This window comes from Fibroporia radiculosa (genome assembly GCF_000313525.1).
Source record: "Fibroporia radiculosa TFFH 294 genomic supercontigs, scaffold5178, whole genome shotgun sequence".
Taxonomy (NCBI): Eukaryota; Fungi; Basidiomycota; class Agaricomycetes; order Polyporales; family Fibroporiaceae; genus Fibroporia; species Fibroporia radiculosa.
Window position 1 is genome coordinate 12,055 of NW_012133417.1, and position 24,412 is coordinate 36,466.

General features: G+C 50.6%; 7 protein-coding genes across 7 annotated transcripts; 4 read left to right on the forward strand and 3 right to left on the reverse strand.

The window, feature by feature from the left end:
- Positions 1–1,118: 1,118 nt before the first annotated feature.
- Positions 1,119–3,601, forward strand: FIBRA_05740 (uncharacterized protein; the record flags this gene model as incomplete). Its single annotated transcript, XM_012327495.1, has 3 exons — positions 1,119–1,212; positions 1,269–1,463; positions 1,524–3,601. The coding sequence occupies 3 exons, from the start codon at positions 1,119–1,121 to the stop codon at positions 3,599–3,601; spliced, it is 2,367 nt and encodes a 788-aa protein (XP_012182885.1).
- A 2,371-nt stretch (positions 3,602–5,972) lies between these two features.
- FIBRA_05741 (uncharacterized protein) lies at positions 5,973–7,554 on the reverse strand (the record flags this gene model as incomplete). Its single annotated transcript, XM_012327496.1, has 9 exons — positions 5,973–6,314; positions 6,381–6,484; positions 6,538–6,599; positions 6,654–6,669; positions 6,723–6,802; positions 6,853–7,055; positions 7,108–7,233; positions 7,317–7,429; positions 7,491–7,554. The coding sequence occupies 9 exons, from the start codon at positions 7,552–7,554 to the stop codon at positions 5,973–5,975; spliced, it is 1,110 nt and encodes a 369-aa protein (XP_012182886.1).
- A 1,470-nt stretch (positions 7,555–9,024) lies between these two features.
- FIBRA_05742 (uncharacterized protein) lies at positions 9,025–10,546 on the forward strand (the record flags this gene model as incomplete). The annotated part of the gene is made up of 2 exons (XM_012327497.1): positions 9,025–9,952; positions 10,014–10,546. 2 exons carry the CDS (start codon positions 9,025–9,027, stop codon positions 10,544–10,546), a joined length of 1,461 nt encoding a protein of 486 aa, XP_012182887.1.
- Positions 10,547–14,331: 3,785 nt separating this feature from the next.
- FIBRA_05743 (uncharacterized protein) lies at positions 14,332–16,106 on the forward strand (the record flags this gene model as incomplete). The annotated part of the gene is made up of 6 exons (XM_012327498.1): positions 14,332–14,430; positions 14,486–14,551; positions 14,615–14,790; positions 14,846–15,265; positions 15,320–15,964; positions 16,022–16,106. The coding sequence occupies 6 exons, from the start codon at positions 14,332–14,334 to the stop codon at positions 16,104–16,106; spliced, it is 1,491 nt and encodes a 496-aa protein (XP_012182888.1).
- A 414-nt stretch (positions 16,107–16,520) lies between these two features.
- Positions 16,521–18,307, reverse strand: FIBRA_05744 (uncharacterized protein; the record flags this gene model as incomplete). The annotated part of the gene is made up of 7 exons (XM_012327499.1): positions 16,521–16,875; positions 16,926–16,957; positions 17,014–17,065; positions 17,116–17,131; positions 17,187–17,330; positions 18,159–18,193; positions 18,249–18,307. 7 exons carry the CDS (start codon positions 18,305–18,307, stop codon positions 16,521–16,523), a joined length of 693 nt encoding a protein of 230 aa, XP_012182889.1.
- A 1,044-nt stretch (positions 18,308–19,351) lies between these two features.
- On the reverse strand, positions 19,352–21,654 carry FIBRA_05745 (uncharacterized protein; the record flags this gene model as incomplete). The annotated part of the gene is made up of 6 exons (XM_012327500.1): positions 19,352–19,663; positions 19,719–19,850; positions 19,907–20,552; positions 20,600–20,680; positions 20,730–21,193; positions 21,436–21,654. 6 exons carry the CDS (start codon positions 21,652–21,654, stop codon positions 19,352–19,354), a joined length of 1,854 nt encoding a protein of 617 aa, XP_012182890.1.
- Positions 21,655–21,895: 241 nt separating this feature from the next.
- Positions 21,896–23,952, forward strand: FIBRA_05746 (uncharacterized protein; the record flags this gene model as incomplete). The annotated part of the gene is made up of 7 exons (XM_012327501.1): positions 21,896–21,924; positions 21,974–22,186; positions 22,246–22,391; positions 22,449–22,528; positions 22,576–23,352; positions 23,412–23,666; positions 23,722–23,952. The coding sequence occupies 7 exons, from the start codon at positions 21,896–21,898 to the stop codon at positions 23,950–23,952; spliced, it is 1,731 nt and encodes a 576-aa protein (XP_012182891.1).
- Between the last annotated feature and the right edge of the window lie 460 nt (positions 23,953–24,412).

Genomic DNA, 24,412 nt, shown 5'->3' on the forward strand with positions numbered 1-24,412 from the left:
GGAGTGAGGACTGCCCGGGTGCTCATCTGTCTGCGGGTAAACTCGGAGTGGAGTGAGCGCTGGGAGAAAATCGCAGATAGACGAAATAAATACGTACAAGAATGGTGTGGTGGACATAGACACTGGCAGTGCAAAGTCCCGAACGACAAGGATCAGGCTGACGTCTACCCCACGGGCAACACCCCACAAGCCCCCCACTGAATTCTACATTCGTACAAAGCGATCGGTCCACGTTTCTCGGGTAAGACGCATGGTATGAACGCATATATGCGTGGGTGTGCGCTACGGTACGCGTCTGTGGCACGAGACTGACTTGTGCAGATGGCGTGTCATTTGAGCAAATCTCGCAAATGTGACGTCGAGCGGAAATACGAAACCCAGCGTTGGCTGGATCCGAAGGTATGGCGCGGGCGTGAAAATGCAGGAAAATGCAGGGAAAGGAGGGCGGCAAGTGTTGGGCGTGAGTGACCGGAAGAGGGAAAGTTTCGGGGGTCGTCGGACTGGACGGAGATTGAGATGACACACGATGGTGGGGAACTGGAGAGAGAGCGGACGGTCATGGGGGCGCAGCGGGCGGAGAGAGCGTCGCATAGCCGAACGAGGAGCGGACAGGCGCACTCTTCACATGACGCGGCCGCGGGCGTCTCTAAGAGGCGCGCGTGAGAATTTCGCGCGACAAGTCCAGATATAGACTCAGCCGGGGACCTAAACAGAGGTAAATACGAGAGCAGCGTGATTGTAATCGGGGGCGCCGGGCCGCGTCTGGGGGTTGAGGCCAAATGTTGGGTGAGACGAGCTGAAACAGGCCACCCGCTCTTCATCACCAACGTCCATCGTCTCCGTCCGACCTGCGTGAGCTCGTCGCTCTGCACATCCCCCTCTGAGGGCGGCCTTCTTTGTCCCGCAGCGCCCCCGACTCTGCCGAGCTCAGCGTATCCCCGTGCCGGCAGACGGAACAGATTACCCAGCCAGCGGCCACGGTTGCCTTCAAACCCGTTCGGCCGCCCTGCGTTTCTATTTTCTACGTCGTTCGCTGCGCCCCCTGTCGCTCTGCGTCGCTGGACATCTCGCTTCGTTGTTGAGAAGTCTTTGTCGGGTCCCATATCGCCTGTTTCGACATGATTCCCCATTTTCCTTCCCCCGTTCTTTCCGTGGCCGCTGACGTTGTGCAGGAACTCGAGGGAGAGGATGCCCTCTACGGCTTATGGACATGTGCGTCCTTTCGCTGGTATGGTCTGTATCGAGTGCGTTATTGACGCTGTTATCAGTGTTCACAAAGTGCAAGGAGTCCCTCAAAGACGGCCGTCGTCTCGAGAATCTTTCTTGGCGTCTCTGGTATCGTGAGATTGCCGCATCGCACACCCCGTCTTCTTCCCCAGGTTCTCTGTCCCCTTCGTCTTGCGGCAGGCGAAGTCCCACGCCGATCACTCCAGTCTCTGAGGATGGTCCGGGGCGCGACGATGGTATGTTTTACCTGTCGTTACCGTACGGTCTAATTTCTAATTTCTATATCGTAATAAAAGGTACTTCTCAACCATGTTTGCATACCGGTCCTGCGCCCTCTACTGCTCATTCTTGGCATGGAGACGTCGCACAACTATCCGTTGTTACCGCCAGTCGTCGCCTCAGTATCGCTAGTGCTCCTGCAGACCGCCCCCAGCCTACGATTGCTGTAGGCAGGTTCCTCATCGATATCTTACCTACTAAGCTAGATATCGCGGCACACAAGAAATCGATCGGGTCTCCTCGAGGCACCTTCGCGCATGTGCCCCCATCCTCGGCGCTTCCTGTCATTGTTCAGCCGCGTCCGGTCGTTGCGATCCAGGTTCACAGCACACCTTCAGTACCAGCACCAGCTTTTCCTCGTGTCGTGGTTGTGAATCCCACTCCTCATCCGACACCACCAGCGACGCCGAACATTTCCCGCGGTGCCCAGGCACCCTCTGTCACTCCTGCTGCCACCCATCTACTTCCGCCGCCTCCCACACGGAATATGGTCACGGCACCAACTACCGCCACTCCCGTCAAGGCGACTGTCACTTCGAGCCAACCGGCGGTAATGGAACAATCCGCATCATCAATGTCACATGTCTCACAGACTCGTAACTGGGCGCACTGCGACGATGCAACTCTCAAACCCTCCGATAGGCGCTTCTTCCTACAAGAGGTAGTTCATTCACCAGAACGGGACTCGGTCGATAGCAGTTCGCAACCAGCTGATGCAAGATCCGAATCGCACGAACAAAGTCCGAGCAGCACCGCGTCTAGTCAGCTCAAATCTGATGCGCGGTCAGCGGGCGCGGGGACAAAGCGTGGAACAGCCAAGACACAATGCAGGAAAAGCAGAGAGCCAGTGCGCCACGTTCGCCCTACTGCAATCCATCGGACTCAGACGCAGATGCAGCTTCATCGTCCGGCTGCTCATCGGAAGGCAGGGAATGGGGATGCGAAGAAGACGACTTTCAACATCGGGTCGGCGTCGTCGAACGGTTCACGAAGTGTTGTTCCGGGTCCATCGCGACAGGTCCACAAAGAGCACAAAGAGTTGATCGCTCCCAAGGTTCGTCACTCAGAACCCGCGAAACAGACCAATGGACTTGTACCCGAACGAAAGAACATTGTCGTGAGCTCCTCATCGGATTATACGGATTCAGACGATGATTCGGAGTGGGCATCAGAAGACAACAGTACGGAAGAGCGTGACCGGTTGGAGCGCGAGCGCGAGGAGACGCGTCTGCGCGAGGCAGCAGAGGAGGCACAGCGCCAGCGCGACATGTTCGCGAAGGTGCCAAAACGGTCGTATTCCAATCTCAACCGCACAGGTTCCGGACTACTGTCGCAGCTCCTCAACCCTGATCCAAATATCTTCCCACCGAGCCACCCATATCGCGTGCGAGGCTTCTCGTCACAGGACATGACGCAGCTAAAGCGGCAAGCTGCGCCGCCCTCGCTTTCGACCAGTAAGAGTACGGTCTCGATGGGTCTCACGCAAATTACGGCCCAAGCACCGCCAACTAATGGTGGTGATGATGGTGCAAAAGGTAGACAGCGGCAGAAGGGTCGGCCACAGAGTGCTGAATTGGAGGACGATAGCGACAGCGGTGAGGAGAGCGTCGGCAACACTATCCAGGTCTCCCGCAGCCTCGCACAGCAGAAGTTAGCCGCGCTCGCCGACCCGAATCGGAGACGACACTCCGATAGGGGACCACCGCCCGCAGAGCCTGTCGTGCGTCCGCAGTTCCCGTCAGTCGCTACCGCGCCTATACCACTCGGACATCCTTACAATCTCCCTGCGCCCGCACCACCGATGACTCCGCGCACAACACGTCGGCAGATGCTCTCCACGGAGCTATCTGAAAGCTTGCGCCGAAATTTGCTTTGGGAGCGACAGGTCAGCAGAAATAACATGACCGGTGCGCGCCGTGGTGGCTTGCTCGGTAACGGTCTACGCCCGTTGACTGCTGTGAACACTGACGCCCCAAGGCAAAATGAGCCGGGTACCAGAAGCGGCAACGAAGCCGACGACAGGGAAGCGCGGAGGCAGCGTGCGGCCGCGCGCAATCGTAGTTGGGCAGACGACTACCACTTCGTTGGGTGGTAGTCACCTGGGTTTTTTTTCATTCACTTGGTCTAAGTCTCGATATTGGTTTAGTGTACGATATTTTCCTTTGCATCGGGTTTGCTCGCTCTGCTACGCTCGTTTCCTCCGTCTCCCCATCTTGTCGACACACTCACCCGAACTCTCGTCTCACATCGCATGCGGTTTGGGGGAATGCAGGTACTATACTCCACTCGCGCACACTATTCTTTTACTCGCTCATCGCATACGCATCCTCATCCTCATCATCGTGTTCCTGTCCTTCCCATCGCTCTGTGTCGCTCACATTGCACATACTGATCGGTCGTCGAGCATTCATGCAACGTTTATAATGTGTACAAGTAATTACCCATCGTCTTAGTATATAGTCTGCGTATAGGTGTTTCGTCCAGCAATGTACTGGGTTGGATTCCTTGGATTGTGCAGAAGCTCGCCAAGATGCCTGCCTCAAGACGCTCTCAAAAGAGCTGGGCTCTAGATGCAGTGCAGAACATGAACTGTGAATACACGAGCGATTGTCGTTTTGTTCAAAAAAGTGGCTGTTGTCAGTATACTATGGGCATCTGCAGACTGCTCATCATTGAAGTTCTTCAACAGCTCACGCTCGCCACCGAGCTTCATTGCTAATTCTGACACTAAGGTAAATGGTGTCGTTTATATAGTGGCTTTCCAACCTGAACAACACCCTTCAGCGTGAGTATGGACAAAATTGACTAAGGGGGGCTGACGGGACGAGTCGGGAGCGAGATCCGATTTGGTCGATTCAAAAGCTCAAGAAGAGTATGTGAGTTGTGAAGAAATGTAAATGTTCCAAAGTTTGGATTTAAGTTACTCTTCGTGGTTTGTTTGCCCTTGAGGTCTACAATATAAGCATACCATCTTGCATGTGTCGATCGTCGGCCAGGTACAACTTCGAAATACTTTCTTGATGCCAAACATCAGGGCTTAGAGAAATGTCAGTCTAGCCAGTTACGGACTATGAAATATACCTGGGGAAGAAGGACAAGTTGTTGTCAGAGTGGTTGGGAAGCAGAACGTCATCTCCACTAGCTTTCCAACAAGTTACCCCCCGAACCTAATCTTTTTGTCCCATGTATACGCTCCTTTGAAGTTCTTCCGGAGTGGAATAAGCCAATGTGAGATCGTCGAGAATATATGATGCACCTTCCAAAGCAATATTTCCAGTATGAGAATACCCCAGGAGCTTAATGTGCAGACAAATGATCCGTTGGACACGAGCAAGATCAGAAGGTTTTAAAACTGCGCAAAGTGAACAACATGATATCTCACTAAAGAGAATGCCAACTTATGCACTGTGGAGCCTAATTTGCGAAGTATTTTTGTCCTTTGCAGTATTGAGTATTAAGATAGCTAATTGAAAGCTGGTAAATCTGGAGATAGAGAGGCACAAGGGCCGTGAGGTGCGGACATGGATAGATAACCTGCAAAACGAGACGCCAGCGATGCATGTTCTCAAAGCCGCAATCGCGGTCGAGACAGTGACCGGATCAGTAAGATTCCTGGAAGCTCGCATCATCTGTAGAAGGAATTCTGAATAAGTCAGTTCACCGATGCGAGATCGCGTAGTCTGTGAAGTTTGCGCAAACGCGGCGGACACTTCCTTGTAACAAGGCTCCGGCTCAAATAGGACGGACCGCTCATAAGCATGAGCGATGAGGATTCGATGCCAGATGAAGAGCATCGTTCAGTACTTGAAGAAAGATCCCAACGTCATCCTCATCCCGGATGATGATACTATGGAACAGATGATGACGTGCCTCTGAAACCCATGCGCGACAGGTAAAGCTGCAAGTGATATAAGAGGAGTGATCGTGCTAAAGATGGTCAATGACATGTCCGTAAAGCTCGATGGGATGTCTCTTCTGAAAATTGTCGTTGTAGCTGAGAATCCAGTGATCGCTATCCCTTTCACGGTGGTCTCGGGAGATTGGCCAACCAAGACATCGTCCCGCTCTTTTCAGCCCTGCGCTATCACCTCAGAAACCATCAGTTTGAACATTGGCTTATCAACCACCATGGCGTGCAACGTAGGCAAAAGATCAACTCGAGCATCATGTACCGTTGACTTCAGTGCGATCGCAACTCTATCGCGCGAATTAGGGAAGCTGTGATGAGAACGTTATAATGAGGAGCCGCAGGCCCGACAACAGTTATAGATAGAATGCCTACCGGGATTCAGATGCTGTGCCGCGTTTTGAGAGACAAGACGGCATCCTAAATGGCTCATGTGGTCAGCCTTATCATAGGGAAACACTATTGCTTAGGATTTCCGCCGACGAATGCACAGCGCAATTGCCGTGGCGAATACCTGTATTGATCACAGGTACCGAAAGCAAAGTATCCATACACGGACCTAATTGTAATGTTTCACCAAGACTCCATTGATAACTTCTTCTTCAACACCGCTTTCTCTCTTCTGCAGCTCAGTCTGTCCATAGGCGCTCGTCCTGCTTTTGGACCAGACTTCCATGGTTGGAGCATCTGCGTCATCATAACGGCGAGTTATCCCGTGCTCCTGCAGCACCGGACTCTCCGCATGAGGGACGAGCTTGATGTCGTCATCGGTTGTTGCAAAGTAGAAGACGCCAAGGCGAGTAAAACCACGTTGATCTGGAGGGGGCTGGACGACGCGGTGAATAGTGGCCTTGTAGAACCCCCCAGAGAGAAATTCCATGGCATCTCCAGAGGTCACTACCTTCAAAGAGAGCAGCGAGGGCATTAGACCTCAGAAACAGATGAACTATAGGGCCAAAGTACGTACAAGAGCATTATCGATATGTCGGATCCAGCGCCATCGGCCGTCTGGAGAGAGAATTTGCAGAGCAGCAACAGGTTGACTCCACAAGATTGTGACAGTCCCAAAATCTTCCATGGCTGATCAGCCACCATTCACAATCTCATGGAGAAGAGGACCACACCAGTGTGTCCTTTCAGCCATATATTCTTCGTCTTGATCTCTTCATCTTCTGGTCGGGGATAGCTACGAGGTAACAAGCTCGCTTAAATCAATAAATAGAGAAGCTCCCTCACATACTACTTCATGAATCGTACTGATATTCATGTCAGCTTAGAATTGACTATGAGAGCACGCAACGCAACGCACCGTAACTTTGGTCAGCTGCAGAGTAATTGTGTTGATTGACGAATGTATCTTCTGGAAGCTCCAGTCCCAAAGCAAAGAGACTAAAGGAATGGGGTCAGATGCACGCTACCAGTAGAAGTGATGGACGAACCGGAGAAGTGTGTGCAATATCTCTATGTGGTTGAACTTCGCAAAGGCTTCAATCTCAGGAAGGAGAGGACGGAGCGATTCTGGATGCTGCTTTTTTTTGACATCGCGATTTACTAAAGAATATAAGCCAATGGGTTCTATGCGGAAATAGACTGACTTGCTGTTATAATGCTCAACTTGATCGTGAACTCCTGCGTCAATGTGCTGCAGACCAAACATAAGCATCTTGGACACTCCTGACAATGGGTCTACGTACCCAATATTGTCGCAATTTGTAACCCAGATAGGAGCCCGTCGCCTTGATATTTGCCGCATATGTTCGCTTCTCCTCGTTCGAGACGAGACTGAACGGAACATCAGCAACGTCAAAGATGCGGTCAGTCTATAGAATAGTTCATATGATTAAATTGGGAGAGCAAATGCGTATCATCGTGCCTGAGATTGTGAATAGCCATGGTTGATGACATAAAAGAAACCTTGTGTAGTCAACGCTTCCCGTAGCTTAAGAGCCAATTCAGCGCGGCCTTCCGCTGTGTGCGCTTTGGCGATATCAATGATAACCAGATCTGCATAATCCACTACAGAGAGTCAATTCAGACTAAAGTTCGAATATTTCTGTAAGGACAGCATAATACTTACAAGGTTCATTGGTCGGGGCGGCAGGGGCATAATGCGGAATGAACGATGTGATTGTGCCAGGCATTGTCAAGCTATGGTGTTTGGAGAGTCGACGGTAAAGGATAACAATCAAGCTACAGATGGAGTTTGCGAAGAACTCATGCTGTTATACTGGCGCGAGGGGTCACATCAGATTCGCTGAATCTGTCGCAACGACTTGCAAGACTCTGAGAAGATAGTACTAAGTTTGGTGCGAAGTCAACTGACCGGCCAGATCAGTGCTCCAAAGAAGCAATTTTGTGGGTATGCATTGAAAGCAAGGATCAGGGGAGCCGTTTGCATTGCCAATGACAATCGGGGATGAAAAATACCACAAAGGGGGTTCATCTAAGTACCAAGTACTAGGCGTCCAAGGTCTGCCCAAGCCACAAATTTCAAGACAGCGGATTCTCTTCATATGCAAGGTTGGCGGCAGAAATAGGAAGCACGGCGACCACGAAGTCTAGTTATCAGTGATAAACATGCCGGTGTTATGTTCTTAGATATTCCAGACCTCCAAGGCGAACCAAAAAAACAAAAACAGCTTTTGGTAGCCCGGCTTAGAAGGCAGATAAAGCCACGACTCTGTATCCCAGAATCCAAGGCGAACCACATGCAGACTCGGCGGATGGCATGGTCAGAAAGAGTCACCTAGTAGCCAGGTATCCGTAGATTCCCTACACATATTAAGCTCCCAGAATGTCGAGGCTGATGACGCTAGTAGGTATGACGGTATGTAGAGGTATCAATTTGCAGAAGGGCTTCAACTCTTTCATCTGAAAGGTGGAGCCTAGTTGAAGGAGCATACCATACAGCCATATATGAGCCAAACGAGAACCGGTTTTAAATATCCAATTATCAACGATGCGAAGGGCTCCAAAAGTCGAAGGTGAGTCCAGTAATTCTACCGTTCTATCTTCATACACGTTCAGGGTAAACCAACTTCGCAATGTGAAGCCATCCAGCCTAGGAATGATGACCGACCGGACTGAGTCGTTTGAGAGACGACGGTGATGCAACGGCGATGTGTAGTGTGGTCGTGAGTGCTGCTTTCAGTCTGTCGAACGTGAAATTTTGAATCCATGGGTGGGTGGGTACGCATTGAAACCCGTAAGCGGCGAGTCGATGCTATCCTCGCAGAGAAGGTCGACGGTGTGATCACAATTCTGTAGACAGGCGGGGATGATCTACTTAAATACTGTGATTGATACAAGAATTCGATAACACAGTAGCACGCACTGTACGTTTGATCTAAATATCCATGGCGGTGGATGCGGATGTGAATATCAATCGCGGCGGGCCACCATCGCCGTGGCAGCGAGCACGTGAGAGGAAACAGGCGGTGGCTGGGCAATGGCGCTGCTCCACCACTAAATAGTGCCCTGCATTGTGCAACGCAAGCCGTTTCAATTTCTCCTTCGAGCCTTCGAGCCTTTCTCGACGACCTGCTCACGAAGCCTGTCCAGCCCAGACGACGCAGAGCCGTGTTCACTTCTTCGCTCTTTCACCAGGCTCCATGCTCAGGCTGTTCGCCCACGGTCGCTACCTTCTTTTCCTGGCGCTGGTCTTTGCGCTCCTCTTCGCTCCTCTGGTCTCTGCGCAATATGTCCATGCTCGTAACCCGCGTTCCGTCCTACGGCGAGATGGTATAAATTTCCCCAGTATTTTCTCGTCTCCCACCAATACGAACACCGCAACGACGTCAAGTCCCACTGATACTAAGACCACTGACGCGAAGACGACCCAGACCACTACCTCTAATACCGTGACATCCACGTCAGACTCATCTACCAGCACCACAAGCACCCCCACAAGTACTTCACCTACAACTAATACCGACTCGACATCCTCTCCTGGCGACACGTCGACTACGCAAAGCCCGCAGCAAACCACCACTACTTCACAGACCAACTCGCCAACAAACACTGACGCTCAGACTACTTCTTCAACAACTCCTCCGGCAGCCAAGTCGTCTGTGGTTACCACTTCCCTGACGACCAACGCGGATGGTCAGACCAGTGTTGTCTATGTCACAGTACCGGCGGCCTCCGCAGCTGTTAGCGCGCCCAACCCGAGCGCTACCTCCTCTAATGCATCTTCCTCTGGGCTCAGCGTTGGTGGAATTGTCGGATTAGCCGTTGCAGGTGGTGTGGTTTTGATAAGTGTTCTTGCGTTCGCCATCTTCAAATTTAGCCGGAAAAGGTATCTCGACGAGTACGATGATGGTGAGTTCTTCGTCATCTTTGAGTTTCTAGGTAGCGAGGCTATCGTTGGCAATGTTTGCTATGATCCCATGCGCCTGGCAGGCCGCTCTCAGGACGGTAACCATTCGCCTTATTGCTCGGCAACGCGGCAGACGTCAGATTCCGCTGCCGATCACGGACTTTACGCCCAGTTAGCAAGTCAATCATCTTGTAGAATTTTTCTGCGACTTGTCTTCTTTAGTTCTTCTTTCGCTTCTATTTTTTTCTGACGTTACTCACCGCTACTCGCCCACCCTTTCAGCTGAAGCCATCAAGTGGCCCGAGCTTAACGCGAGCCACGGAGACAACCTTCACGCGCTGCCCACGCATCGCACCGGCGGTTCCGGCTTCGAAACGTCTTCGGAGGTGAATCTCGCCCGGCCAGATTCGCGCGCAGGCAGCATTGCACCATCCGCAGCCAACTCCGCAGCCGACTTATTCAATCAACACGACCCATATGCCGTGCCGCCGCTTCCACATCTCAATCCCAGTGTGGGTGGTGTGCAGCCGTACCGCGACGATCCCTCAGCGGGATACTACGACCCGTACAGCGGCCCAGTCCCGAACACGCTCGATGGAGAGGCAATACCCATGACGCAGATCGGTGGACGTGCGCGGAGTCCGATGCCTGGTGGCATGGGTATGGAGGGCGGAAGGATGTCGCCAGCACCAGGTATGGCCGGTGGGAGGATGTCACCGGCGCCGAGTGTCGCGTTAGGGCCGCCAATGAGCGGGATGCGGGCAGTAAGCCCTGGACCTGGCGCAGGATATGGCGCGGGTGCCTACGGAATATGACGAACGTATGGCTGGTCCATGTCTGAAAGAGGACAAGAGTAGGTTAGGTGGAGCTTTGGAATGCTTTCGAGTCGGACTTTAGTAGGAGTATGCGCTGTTTATTGAGGATTGAGGGCGGAAGGGGTGGGCAGATGCGGGTAATTTTCGGATACTGGTATCCTTCGAGTGCGTCGTGTTCTGGTTATGCGCGAATGGCATCGAACGCATCAGTCCGTCCGTTATTTCGTCTGCTCTGTTGTGAAGTCTGCTTACCGAGAATATCTTGAACAGTCGTTGTGGGCAGCTCATGTTACTGTCTTCAGTTGCCGGTACTCTGTCCATTATCTTCTCGTCTAACGTCCAACTCGTCGTCACTCCTTCTCGGAGTGTTATTGAACCATTTCTGCCTCTTCCACTGATGTTCCCTTGGTTAGCAATCTCATCTCATCGCATTTCAGCTTATTTGCATTTGGACTTTCACTCCCACTCGCATATCCGCATAATCACTATAGACGGCTGTAGTGCCTCTTCGTGTGCTCATACAACACTAATGTTTTGCGTATTATATTGTCTGGATATTTATGCATTGACTCAATCATACGCCGAGCAGCATTTACCCACCCAAGTCGTTGGACGCATGGGTGAGGTGCTAACTGCGTCGATATTGGACTTCAGGGTAAAATATTTTGGATGATCTGATGGCGTGAGAGGTGGTCTAAGGTCTACTACAAGTGAGACAACAACATCCTCGTGAATTTACGCGTCAATTTCCATACTTCTACTCCGTTTCTGACTTTTCGTGTCTCGTACGCATTTTCGGATGCCTAGATGGGGCTAGACCCTCGCAGACAAGAGAAGACGAGTACACGGTAGAACATGGGTTCGCATGATCCCATGAGTCACCGGGAAAATATCTTGTCCGATGCCATACACTGTGAATGTACGAATATGCTAGAGAGCCGGTGATTTGGACATGAAGCGCAGATCGAGTTGGGTATATAAACGCACAACCAGTTCGTCCTCGAGACTCTGTACGGTCCGACAAAGATGATCATGCCCAAGATAGGCGAGGATGCTCCAGGTATGGAGCAGCCAGTCCGGAATATTCGACATTGGGCAATGAATGACCTCATGCTCGCCGCTCCTGGCTGAATATTGGGCTGCACCTGGCCGTTTGTACGATATCTGCGAGCACGACATCTCTGCCTAGGACGGGGCCAAAAATGAGCAACGCTCGTACCGTGCGAACGAAGTCTTATTGCGTGACTGATCAAAACCCCACGTTCACGACCAGTCAATTTTGCGGTGAGTGTGGGATGGATCATGGACCTACGTGCGGTGAATTTTTAGTTTGTCGACAAATATATTAAGTACAGAGAGATGAAACTGTCGAACGTTATTGTAACAAACGCCATTGGCTGGTATCAATTTGATTCCGAGAGACTCTCTCGATCGTCGGTCCCGAGACGAGAGCATTGTTTGGATGCAGGGCGGCCGATGCCGAATCCCGACACCGCACCGACATTTGCACTGAGGGTCGACATTCAGAGGTACACTTGGAGTCAGCACCGCGCCCACATGTCTGACTGAAAGCGCACTAAAACAGGTCAGCATCACCACGCTGTTTATAAGCCTAGTTTGTCTGCATTTGGAGCTCGGCACGAGCCGATGGCAATTACTTAGTCTCGCATGCTCTATTTCTCTCAAAATGATGGCTTGTTGTTCGCAATCCACCAGTGTGAGGCTCGACTCTGACTCAAAGACGCGTGTGGCTCGTTGAATAGAACTACTGAGTTGCCTGTAACCTCTAAGACAAGCTGTTCAGCGACAAAGTTGAGAAAGAGCTAGGATATGAAATCCCGCAGAGCCGTGATAAATCTTCCACGAGAATGGACTAGGATCAGGGATGCAGTGGCCGCCGACATGATTAACCAATGACCTGCCGTCACTCCACGAGTATGATTCAATGGTTAGGGCGCAGTACAGGCAAGCCTGCTCAAAAAAAAAACAGAAACCAAAAGGCACTTCGGACGATCACAATGCAGTGAAGACCTGTGAGAACAGGCAATCAGTTCACCCTGCAAATGGAGCTGATAAGGGCACTGCACTTATGTACAATCACCGATGAGCGTGCAGGAGCCCGGGGCTCACCAGCGGAATGGCTACAACTTGGCAAGTACATGTCGCTTAGCTTGGTGTGATTATTAGCCGAGGAATGCACGAGTTACTGCACGAAAGGCCGCAGGTCATAGGGCTGCGCGGGCGAAACCCGACGACTCCGGCCGTCCTTGCTAATTATCCCAAGCCAGAAGTCCGCACGGCATGATCGACCAGGCCGGAATGTAGCAACACTGGTACCTCATGGAGAGCAGCGTTCTTCAAATGCTAACATCCGCACGGGCATGCTGTTTCCATTAGCTAGGATATCCGGACATTGGCATTCACATCATGACTGGTTGCAGAAAATACGTACGACGTTGGTCAGGGCGGACAATGAGCACCGCCCAGCGCGACATTACATTCCTCCAGTCAAGTATGTCGTCCTCGAGTCTGCACGCTCGTTGTTGAATGTGCCAGAGCGTGGTTAAGCCGTTACCTGGCTAACATGTGCTCTTATCCGCTTAGCTTGCATCAAAGTCAGTTTTACGTCAAATTGGACGACCAGAAGCTGGCGGCAAACATTGAAACAAAACGAAGTATTCCATTTCCAAGAAACAACCAAGTGAGGTATTCGTTGACGCTTGAAGAGGATAGCCAATAGTGAAGTATTTGACCGTCGACCGGTCGTCGCCAACCCACGCTAAGTCCGACAACTTATATTACTGGATTGTGTTTGAAAAAAAAAGGAAAAGAGAGAAGACATCTGACGGGTGTTACAGCAGAAATTATGTGCTCACAGTGCGTAATGAAAAGCGTCCCCATCTCGTATTTTCAGGCCAAGGTGAGATCGTGGTGGTCCTCGTTGAAGTTGACTCTGAGAGCGCGGCCATTCACGTCGACCGAAGCGCGTCAGAGTCACATGGTGCGTAAATACGCGTTTGTGGCGGATCGCGAACCGCCGTGCCAGTGCGCCTCAAGAGTCGCCGGCTCAGCGGTAACATACATGCATACTTGAAGATGATCCGTCTATGCGCCCTGAATATCGATTTCATCTCGCTGCTTTTGTGCTGATTCATATCAGCATCCATATTCACCGCCGTTGACAAAATAAGACACCATGCGCCAGCGGTCAAACCTGCGTCCAGAAGGAGGAGTAGTTCCATGACCATTGATATCTGCGAGGGCGTCTTACGCGGTACGGAAGAACTACAAAAGGGTGATCATCAGTCAGGTGAGTCCGCATATTGCACCTGATTATCCAAGGGGAGCTGAATGCATGATAGTGGGCTTATGATTCGGTGCATTACCTATGTGCTGGCAAATGACGCTGTATGCGAGCGCCTCGCCCGCTGACCCTTGCCCAGTTGAACCACATCCCGGCCTGGTGCAGATACACATACAACCTCGGGCGGTGCTTGTGGAATTGCCGCCAGCCGCACAGACTGAGACCAACCGGGTAGATATTCGCGCAATGAGCGTGTCGGACATGAGGCGAGTCGGAAGGGTTGCGGTCCCCCATCTTGTGATCTGGACCACTTATCCGCAGACGAGAAGATCCTCTGACATCTCGACACTGCCGCCTCGTTTTGGATTACTTCAGAGTACATAATAGCCGAGTAGCGGTAAATGCTTGCCAGTCATCGAGTTTTGCACCCTCTGACGGGCGTCCACGCTCTCGCGTACTCTTTCTCCTCCTTGTGCTCGATATGCCAGTACCCGTATCGAATGCCAACTATTTTGAGGTCTTAGATCTCCAACCCGATAATGCTGGCATTGAGGATATCAGAGGCGCATACAAGAGGCTTGTGAGCGCTGTCGGTTGGCACCGTTGGCGCTGGCGCTCACTGCGACTTATCCTAGGCTTTGAAGTGGCACCCTGACCGCCATACTACTGATAAAGAAGAGGCACAACAGAAGTTTGTTGAGGTGAGCCTCGGACAGCCTAGATGTATTTTGTGATAAGACTGGTCTGACAATGTTGTGTCACAGATCAACGAAGCTTACAAGACACTTTTAGATGCATTTGAACGTCAGAGTCGTCATACATCATCTCAGTCTAAAGCTCGTCATCGCTCCCCAACTCCGAGTGCCGCTTCGTCTTGCAATGAGAGCAAATCCGCTGGTTCAGAGTCTGGTACCAAGAGCACGCAGGATGACAACGAACAGTGAGCTTATAGTGGATCTACATGTGACTGTCTTATAACGTATATTAAATGTCAGACCGGCAGAAGAGCAGGCTCAACGCCCCACACATCCTACCTCGCCTCCAGCATCTCCTAAGAGCAAGCCTCAGAACTGTAGTTCCCCCAATTCTGGGGATTCTTCATCCGCACATTCAAAGACGGGGAATCGTGGGCAATCGCCGTCCCGTCCAACGCATGATGAGCAGCCGCAGCCATCGTCATCACAATTTAGGAATGACTCGCGTGGACATGCTGCTTCTCATAATTCTAGCAACAATTCACATGGTTGTTCATCATCCTCACATTCCAAAATGAACTCCGATGCACAGTCAACCTTCTCATCCGCCAAGCATGATTCAGATGCTCATACATGTCACTCGTCGCATGCTCCTCAGGAAGCTCATAAACGGCATACACGCTCTCGAAAGCGGCACACACACCAGTGGTCCGAGGATGGGTGAGTGTATTGATTCCCAGAACATATTTTGACATTGACATCCTCCCACTCCAGCGATTATCAGCACAGGGCTGCTGAGACCTCGCCAAAACGATCGAAGCTTGACGAGGATATGATCGACTACGAGATCATCAACCTTGGAACACCCATTGCACCACTTCGTTCGCACGGATCGAAAGGACAACTTTCAGAAGACTGGGCCTTTCCGCTGCATCTTACACTCGAAGACATCTACTTCGGAACGACACATCGTTACCGAATCACGCGTACTCTGCAGTCTGAGAGCACGCAAAGCGTCAAAATTGATGTTCGCGTCTCGCCCCGCTGGCGTAATGGTACTCGTGTGCGCGTGGCGGGAGCTGGGAACCAACGAAAGGACGGGACGTTTCAAGACATCGTCTTCATTGTGGAGGAGGAGCCGCATCCACGGTTCAAGCGCGTCCATGATGATCTGGTCGTTTCGGTGCAAGTTCCGTGGATAGATGTGCGTCCTTGCCCGCGTGTGTATCCGTCACGGGGAGACTGCGAGAAATCCGTACGGGAGGACGAGCTGTACGTGCAAGGGTTTGACGGGGAGGAGTACGTGCTGTCCATCCCACGAACACTTGTTGAAGGTGCGGACGGGACGCGCATCATTGGCGCCGGGATGCCTATCCACCAGGGCGGGAAGATTGCGGGGAAAGGCGATTTGATTGTCAAGTGAGTGATCTGCAGTTCGCTCGTTTCGTTCGGCCTTGAGTGACATTGTGTGATTAGATGGGATTTTGTGTTCCCAAATGTGGAAGGTGCCCAACGTTCACGATGGCAAGGCCTGAAGAAGGCGATGTACTGGAGATCATGAGTCATTTCATTTTCTGGTTACAGCGAGTGCTGTTGTTATCTGATAGCCCTGAGGGCAGCTTGGACAGTTGTCTGGTGCGGTGCACAGTGAAAGTATCTCTTTGGCTCAGTAATCCCGTAGGAACGGACTACGTGTGTATTCATTATTGGACTTCTGTTGGCCATTTCTTTCCTCTGGATGTATCACCACCATGTAAGACTAGTAGCTATTTCTTTTGATCATTCTCTAGGTTCACTTATGCCACGACTGGAATGAAAACTTAGGCGTATATGCAACTGATTAGGGTCGTCGGATGAGAGAATCGCATGATACGATATGAAAACATGTAGTAACGTAATAATAGTAATACAATAGCAAATCGGATTATGATACTAGAGGTACAAGGATATTATCGTTGAACGGTTATACATTACATCAAACTTCATGCCGATCTCCAATGCTGCTCCTTACGAGCTCGCTGTGGCCACTGAGGACTGCCAGCTCCTGCTCCTCCATAATTTCCCTGCCCATTTCCTCACAGTTCTCAAAATCGGGACTGTTGGGCACCTTCCCACCAAAGATGACACTAGAATTCGTTCTACGCTGATGGGGGACTGTCATGTTCACGGAAGAGTCCGACGCGAATGCTATCGTCGAAACGTGCGTGCGAGTCCGCAGTATGTCCATCGAACGCACGAACGAAAGTTCCTCGGGTCCAAATTGGCCATGAGTGGACAGCACCGTGCCGCGAACGTCCAGAAGAAATCTGGAAACTAATATTGAGGTAACACTGGAAGAAAATTAGCGAAATGTCGTGCTCTTAGGTATTTTTGGACTGACACTACGAGAAAATACGATGTCTCAAAATAATGCTGCGGTCGAACCATGTCAGCTAGCAAGATTGACACTTCAATCGAAGATAACTTACACTGAACAACCAGTAGTCAAGTAAATCAAAAATATCGAGAAACGCTATCGTACTGTAGAATATTAGCTTGGAATCAATTAGTCCGCGCAAATGTTCACATACATGAAGTAAAATGTGCCTAGTCAGATTTCTGAGATGAATGATGCATCTGGTGATTCAAAGATAAGACACACCGTCTTTCAGGAGCAGTCTGGTCAGTCTTGGCTTAGATCCTAAAGTGGGCGGGCTCATTTGCGCGACATCGTACATGTAATACCAAGTGACAGCGAGAACTATGCTATCAGATGCCAAGCCACAAGCACGAGTGATTGTCGCAACTATCACAATACAGATAACGCTCAACATCAGCTAAGGGTCGAATTAGCGCGAAGGGATATTTACATCTACACAATATCTAGAATTAGAGGTTACTCGCAATGGAGAAAAATTAGTATTACCTGTTTGCTGTTTCAATTGAGATGGCACTTTCGCCAACACATGCTGGAGATTCCGGCAAGGGGAACATTATGTATGAAATTATTGTCTGTTGATACTGCAAACATGCATGGAACACTGAATGGGTGGCTCACTGTCATAAGAAAACAGTGACTCACCACGTTGGTGCCCACAGGTACCATGCCAAGAGCAAAAGTTAGTGTAGATAAGTACCATTTTTGACCAGATACTGCATGGACACGGAGGGCTGAAACAACTGAGAAGAATCAGTGTCGTCTACTGCAGGTGCCAACAATTCAGCAAGTACCTGCACATATTATAATGCTGGAAAGACCAAAGATCACATAGGTAATGTTGAAACCTGAACACCTGCAAAGGTCGACGTTATTAGCTAGAGTTCGCACTCGATATGTCTGCCGCACTGAACCTCTGCAATAATTATGCTGAGCGTACTGAAGCAATCGGCTGATCAGAGTTACGCACTGGGAGTGTGTTCTCCAACTCAACGGTAAATATTGTCGATAAAGCAATTCCAATCAAGGTACAGCGATTGAGGTAAAACATGATTGACGAGCTTGCTTTGCTGCCCCACACAAGCCGCACTTCCTCATTGAATGTTAGTGCATAGTCATACACAATCAGGACTATATAGAACAGCATGCTTCAATGATGCCTGGCAGCGTGGAAGGCATGACCGCTAGCATACTGACCGGCTATTGCTATCATGCTATAATTTTGGATCGTACTGCAGAGAAGATGAATATGAATAGTAGGAAATCATGAACCAAGGCAACCCTTACCTCTCCTTCACCACGTATGCTGCCTCAGCGGCGATGGCTTGCGCCTCCGAGTCGGACATGATGGGCGATCGGTTCTGACCTGAGAATCTACTGGCGATGAGTGTACCATCTTTATGTAGCTCAAGCTACGTGGAAGATCAAGAACCTAACGTCCTGGCACGGGGGCGGGGGTTGTTGCTTAGTGACAAACAATAGTTCGATCTTGGCGAACGAAGGCCAGGCAAGAAAGGATTTCTTGAATCGGTGCATATCTAGTACCTATACCGGGGGGGGAATATACATATAGACTTAGCCGACACGAAACTATCGTCACTGATTGGAACTGACCTATGGACTTGCTCCTCCCATCTAGAGCCCCATGCCCGTAGTGAGTAGCCTAAAATTGAAACCCAGCACTCACTTACCACCACCAGGCCGAACTTGGGGGTCAGTTTGTTCATCTTCCGGCAATACATGATCGTATCTAGGCATATCGCCGTCCTTTAGTGCAGTTCTCGGACATCTGATTGTCCCTTGCAACGCCGTCAGGTGGATAATCAGGCTTGGCCCCGCTCGAATATTGAAGGCCTGTCAATGTTATGGCAGGCATGATCACCTGGTTTCCCCAAAGGCTATGCTCGATTTTGGCTAATGAATCATTTCTTCGTTCGCAAGTCGCTCCTACTTCTCCTGTAGCTGTGGAGGGTTGGTAGCAAGTAGGAAGACAGTAGCAGTTGCCTGAGGACAAAGACGTCACCGACCGGCGCTCCGAGAGTTCGGATGAATGCCCGACGAGTTTGGACAAGATTTTCAGCCGTGAATCTTGCCTACTTAATGATTCAAGTACTATCGCATCACGATCACATCAAGTCCTCGCATCAAGCCCACCCGCTACTTAAAAATTTCTGAGCGAACGCTGCTACAAGGCAATCAACGGGCCATACAAAATCTCTACTTTAATATACACGATAGCCATACATAGATAGCCTGCAACAAAGCTTGTGATCACAGATCATGGAGTGAGCAGTAGGCGATATCAGCGGGAATGACAGAGCAGAACATAGCATTGACATATGTCATCACAAAACGTTGGAAAGTCGATCTTCCAGAGGGGTCGCGCCAACTTAATGGTGCTCAGGTCTTAACCCAAACATAGGCGTAACTTTCCGCATGCCAGGCAATACTGGACCTGGTGGCGGAGGAGCGGAACTCTTCGTGGGCGAGCTGGGAACGGAGTGAGCTGATCTGCTAGCATGGACAGGTGGTTGCGTTTTAGGTGTCCGGGCGACAGACTTGCGCATGCCTGAGGGAGGGGAGCCGATATACCGTGCGGTCGACCATGGTACTTCGTAGCCCGAGCGACCTGCGGCAGCGACATATCGTGCGATCTCCAGATGCAATGTAGGATAGTAGGTGGTGGAGGCCTTGCGTCCCATCTATGTCGCGCAGAACATCAGTAATGGCTGACAGTGGTTTTAATAACTGATTCACCAGAACGATACGTTCAATGCCAGATAGGAACATGTCCTTATGGAATTGGAACGCAGAGCACTCGTGGCCTGGAGGCATGCGGAGGTCCTCAGCTAATTTCGCAAGTGCGTTTATGAATTTGAAGTGAGTGGTCTAGGTCCAAATATGAGATATTCGACAACAGCAGCTGAAATGGTATCAATCCTTACCATGTATGTCATGGCCTCAAACTCAACACCGCCGGTCATGCCACCGGGCGCACGAGGCTTCTCCACTTTCGTATCATCCGTCTCTTCTAGGTTCCAGATGGTATTGTTCGGATGGCAAAAGACCCAGAAGTAATCCCGGCAGACGTTATTGAGTTCCTCCATGTAGGTCTTGTAGATCCGCGGCAGATGAATGCCCTCAATGAAAGCGTGTGGTTCGACTGGCAGGCTCGTCTGTTCGGCCGGAGGAGGCGCTTGAATAAGCAAGAGCGATTTAATGAGGGAAAACAGCGTCGAATGTGGAGCGGGAAGTGTAATTAAGCTACTTGATGCGGACAAGCTCACATCATTCTCCCATGGAACGGATTGTGAGCGTGCATGACCGAATGGCTGACTTGACGTTGCTGGGCTTCCTGCCGCGGGTAGCGAGGATGGTGGATATACGTCGAAGAGGATCAACAACAGTTCTATGATTAGCTGGCGAGTTGAAACTTCTCCTGGCCGTTTGTCAGAATATAATAGAGATATGAGCTGAGGGTATGGAGCAGGGCATTGGCTTCGCAAAGCCGCACAACCAATAGCAGATGTAGAAAATGCTTTGAGGCATCGGAGAAGCTCGTGAAGAATTTTGTCGCCATGTTGTTCCTCCCTGAAGGGCAATGAGGCTCATCATAATGCTAGGAGATTATAACATACCGCCATTCGACTTGTAATATTTCATCGAGACGGGTGAGCAAAGCAGAATAACCACCTTCTCTCAGAAACTCCTGTGTCCAACTCCAGTCTTGTCAGCACGATGTATGACTGAGACAAATGCACGGCGTACCTCAAAGGCTCGTTTCTTAATAGTACTCTTAGCTTCTTAGCAGTTTCGACCTCGAGTTGAACCGTCGACACGCTAGCAAGGATACTGGCCCACTTTGCCGGCGTGACCACACTAGTCTTGCCCCGCTTGTCCTTGGGCACTTTAGAAAGAGGCTCCGCCGTCACGTCGATGGGCTGGCGGCCGGCGTCGAATGAAACCCCTCGATTGTGAGCGCCCATAAATCTTGGGTGCTCTGGCGCACGAGAGAGGTCATAGTGCTGAAATGAGTGTTTTGCTGGCGGACGAGGCGAGCTCAGCGATTCGCTACTGTGGGCTTTGCGAAGTCCGCGAGGTGTTAGAGGGATATTAGGATTGGAATTGTTCATCATCGCCATCTCTTTGGAGGATTTGAGGAATGCCGCTTTGACGCTGGCGTCCATAGTTGCAAGTTTTTCGCGCATATTTTCAGGAATCTGCATGTCATCCTGGAGACAGTGAGTATCATAGCAGACAAGATGTCAGAGAATATGATATGGCTCCGAGATAATTTCCGTAACATAGGCAGCGTTTCTACCACCCGAGTAGAGTGATTTTACAAAGTACCTCAGCGAGTGGCGTGGTTAATGCCTCATCTTCCTGTCTGTCTCTAAGACTAGGGCAATTGATAGGCACACGACGGCCACCAAAACCAGGAATCACAGATATATATATATAACACCTGACATACCAGAAGCTTTTCAAATGCCTCGCTTGTTAGGTAGCCATTGACTGGCTGCTCCTTGACCTTGCGTTTCTTGGACTTTTCCGGTCGTGTGGTCCTAGCGTCAGCTGGAGGATGCGTTCCAGGAAAATTCTCCTTCCCATTCGACGCTGATTCCACAGGGCTAGTAACCATTTGGAAGTCCACAGAGGGTACTCGCCTCGAAGGCAAGAGACTCTTAAACATAGTGAGAGGTTATAAACTCTGGTGCGATTGCGGTTATCGGGGTGTCGTTCAAACGTTCGAACGTTCAGAATCAAGAGTTGTGGCTGAAGTTGAACATGCAGACGGCGCGTGGCCTCCTCAAAAGCGCGTCAGTCACATGGCCGCGATTCATCTCCCGCGATGGCACGTGATATTGACGACCTTGCAATTTCTCGATCGGGATTCGGGGCGGAGCAAATTTCGAGTTACTGTAACGCGCAGAATGAGCAACCTCGTCTCGTGTGTGGCATGGTACGTATTCATCACTGTGTAATGATAGAGGTGCTGATTGATACTTCAGGGTAAAAAGAGGTGTAGCTGCTCAAATTCCAGAAAAATACGAGCTCGATGATGGCGAGCTGCAGAGAGTTAGCGCGCTCGCGCGCATCGAGGTGGAAGATGCTCGCAAAGAACTCGAGTGGGCACACCGAGCCGCGGGGATGATGGGAAAGGGCGCAGAGGGTGAAGAAGCGGATGATGCAGACGAAGACGATGATGAGAATTCATGGGTCGAGTGAGTGGCTTTTGCATCCTCGCCTTGCTAATAGCAAATCTTGAGTTACGAATCTGAAGTGAAGATGTCGATGCAATGGACCAGGATGTGGCCATGGATGAGGATACCCCTGCCCCAAACCCAGGGAACAACTCAGAAAGCAAGGACGAAGACGATCTAGCAGAATACAACCTTGATGATTATGATAACGACGATGCCATTCCAGGTTCGAATCGTTCTAGTTTTTGGACGCGAAGGTTTCTCACGTCATTTTCCTATATAGCAATGGGTCCTTTTAGCAATATAAAAGGGTTGACATACTATAGGAACAACGATGAAGATCCGTACATCACACTGAAAGAGGTACGTGGATGCTAACAATCACCATCTCTGTCTCAATCTCTCTAAAGGACGATGAAGACGAACGCGAAGAATTGGAAATATTGCCGACGGACAATTTACTTGTAGCAGCAAAAACAGAGGACGAGATCTCACAGCTAGAAGTCTATGTCTATGATGAATCTGAGGAGAACTTGTATGTGCACCATGATTTAATGCTTCCCAGCTTCCCTCTCTGTCTCGAATGGCTTGACTTCCCTCCTATCACTTCTCCGTCCGCCCACGGGACTGCCGACTCACCTGCCAAACAGTTCGGCAGCTACGTAGCTGTAGGCACACTCGAACCCGAGATTGAAATTTGGTCGCTTGACGTTGTCGAGGCGATGTATCCCGATATGGTACTCGGGAGACCAGACAAGACAGCCGCACATATCCCTACGCCTCTAGGAACGGGCAAGAAGAAACGCAAAAAGGCGAAACACCGTGCGACATCTGCTGCTTACCACGTCGACGCTGTCCTCTCGCTATCATGGAACCGTACACATCGCAACCTCTTGGCGTCCGCTTCTGCAGATCGGACGGTGAAATTGTGGGATCTCAGTCGTGACCCAACGATCAACGGTGAAGGCGGTGAGGGCGAGGGCGCGCTACGGAGCTTCGACGTGCACAAGGACAAAGTGCAAGCCGTTCAGTGGAATGAAAAAGAACCTACTGTGCTTTTGACTGGATCCTATGATCGCACTGTGAGGACATTTGATTCACGGGCACCAGATGCTGGCGTGGGGGCACAACTTGGAGCAGATGTTGAAGCAATTCGATGGGATCCCTGGGAGGCACATGGATTTTATGTGAGTGTAGTATCAATCATGACTCCCTTACCGCTACTGAACTGTGTTTCCCTCATCAGGTTTCCCTTGAGAATGGCATCGTGCTCAATTTTGATGCACGAACCCTTCCTTCTGACTTGAAATCTCCGTCTCCTGCGCGCTTCACTTTATCGGCCCACGATGGAGCGGCTTCCGCCTTGGATGTGAATCCTCATATCCGGGGGTGTCTAGTGACAGGTGGCACAGACAAGATGGTAAAGGTATGGAACGTCAATGATGATGCCGACCTCAACAAGCGACAAGTCAGTTTAGTGATATCAAGGGATCTCGGCGTGGTAAGTATCCCAATGTTCACCGGTAAGAGAGCATAGCTGATGCCGAATTGATCAGGGCAAGGTCTTCTCGACCTCGTGGTCGCCGGATGACCCTCTTACTCTTGCTGCCGGTGGCTCGCAAGCTAAAGTGCAAATATGGGACATCGGGGCGAACGCTGGTGCACGAAAATCCCTTGCGCCGAAACTTGCCCAGATTGGCAAGACAGTGAAGGAGAAGACGGGCGGCGGGGTCATTGGTGTGGCTAGCGATGATGAGGATAGTAGTGGAGGCGAAGACGAGGAATAGTATATCGATCGTCTCGGCTTTGGTATCTCGCGTACGTTGGCATACAAGCATGACTATCATTGTTGTGATAGTGTAAGATGACTGAAGCGGGATCTATGATCTCTATTCATAATGAGCGTTCGTCGAACGGCCAACATTGACGATACACATTCAAGATATAATAAGTACAAAATTGAAGCCTGCGATTCTTAGTGCTTCTGATATTACCCAGTAAAACGAACAGTATCCTGTCTCTTTCGCTCGTGTGCCATACGTCCGCCCTGTCGATGATATATCCGGAGAAGAGCATTTCGGCACTGTGTACTACGTAGGCATCATTATATCCGAACGTATAGATGATTGACTCGTTACACCCCCTTAGTATAGAAGTATCGACGAAGCTTGCACTGGAACGCCAGCTCAATGTGACCATTTTCTAGGCGTATCACGACGAGCATGGTGGAAATTGGCAACTGATTGC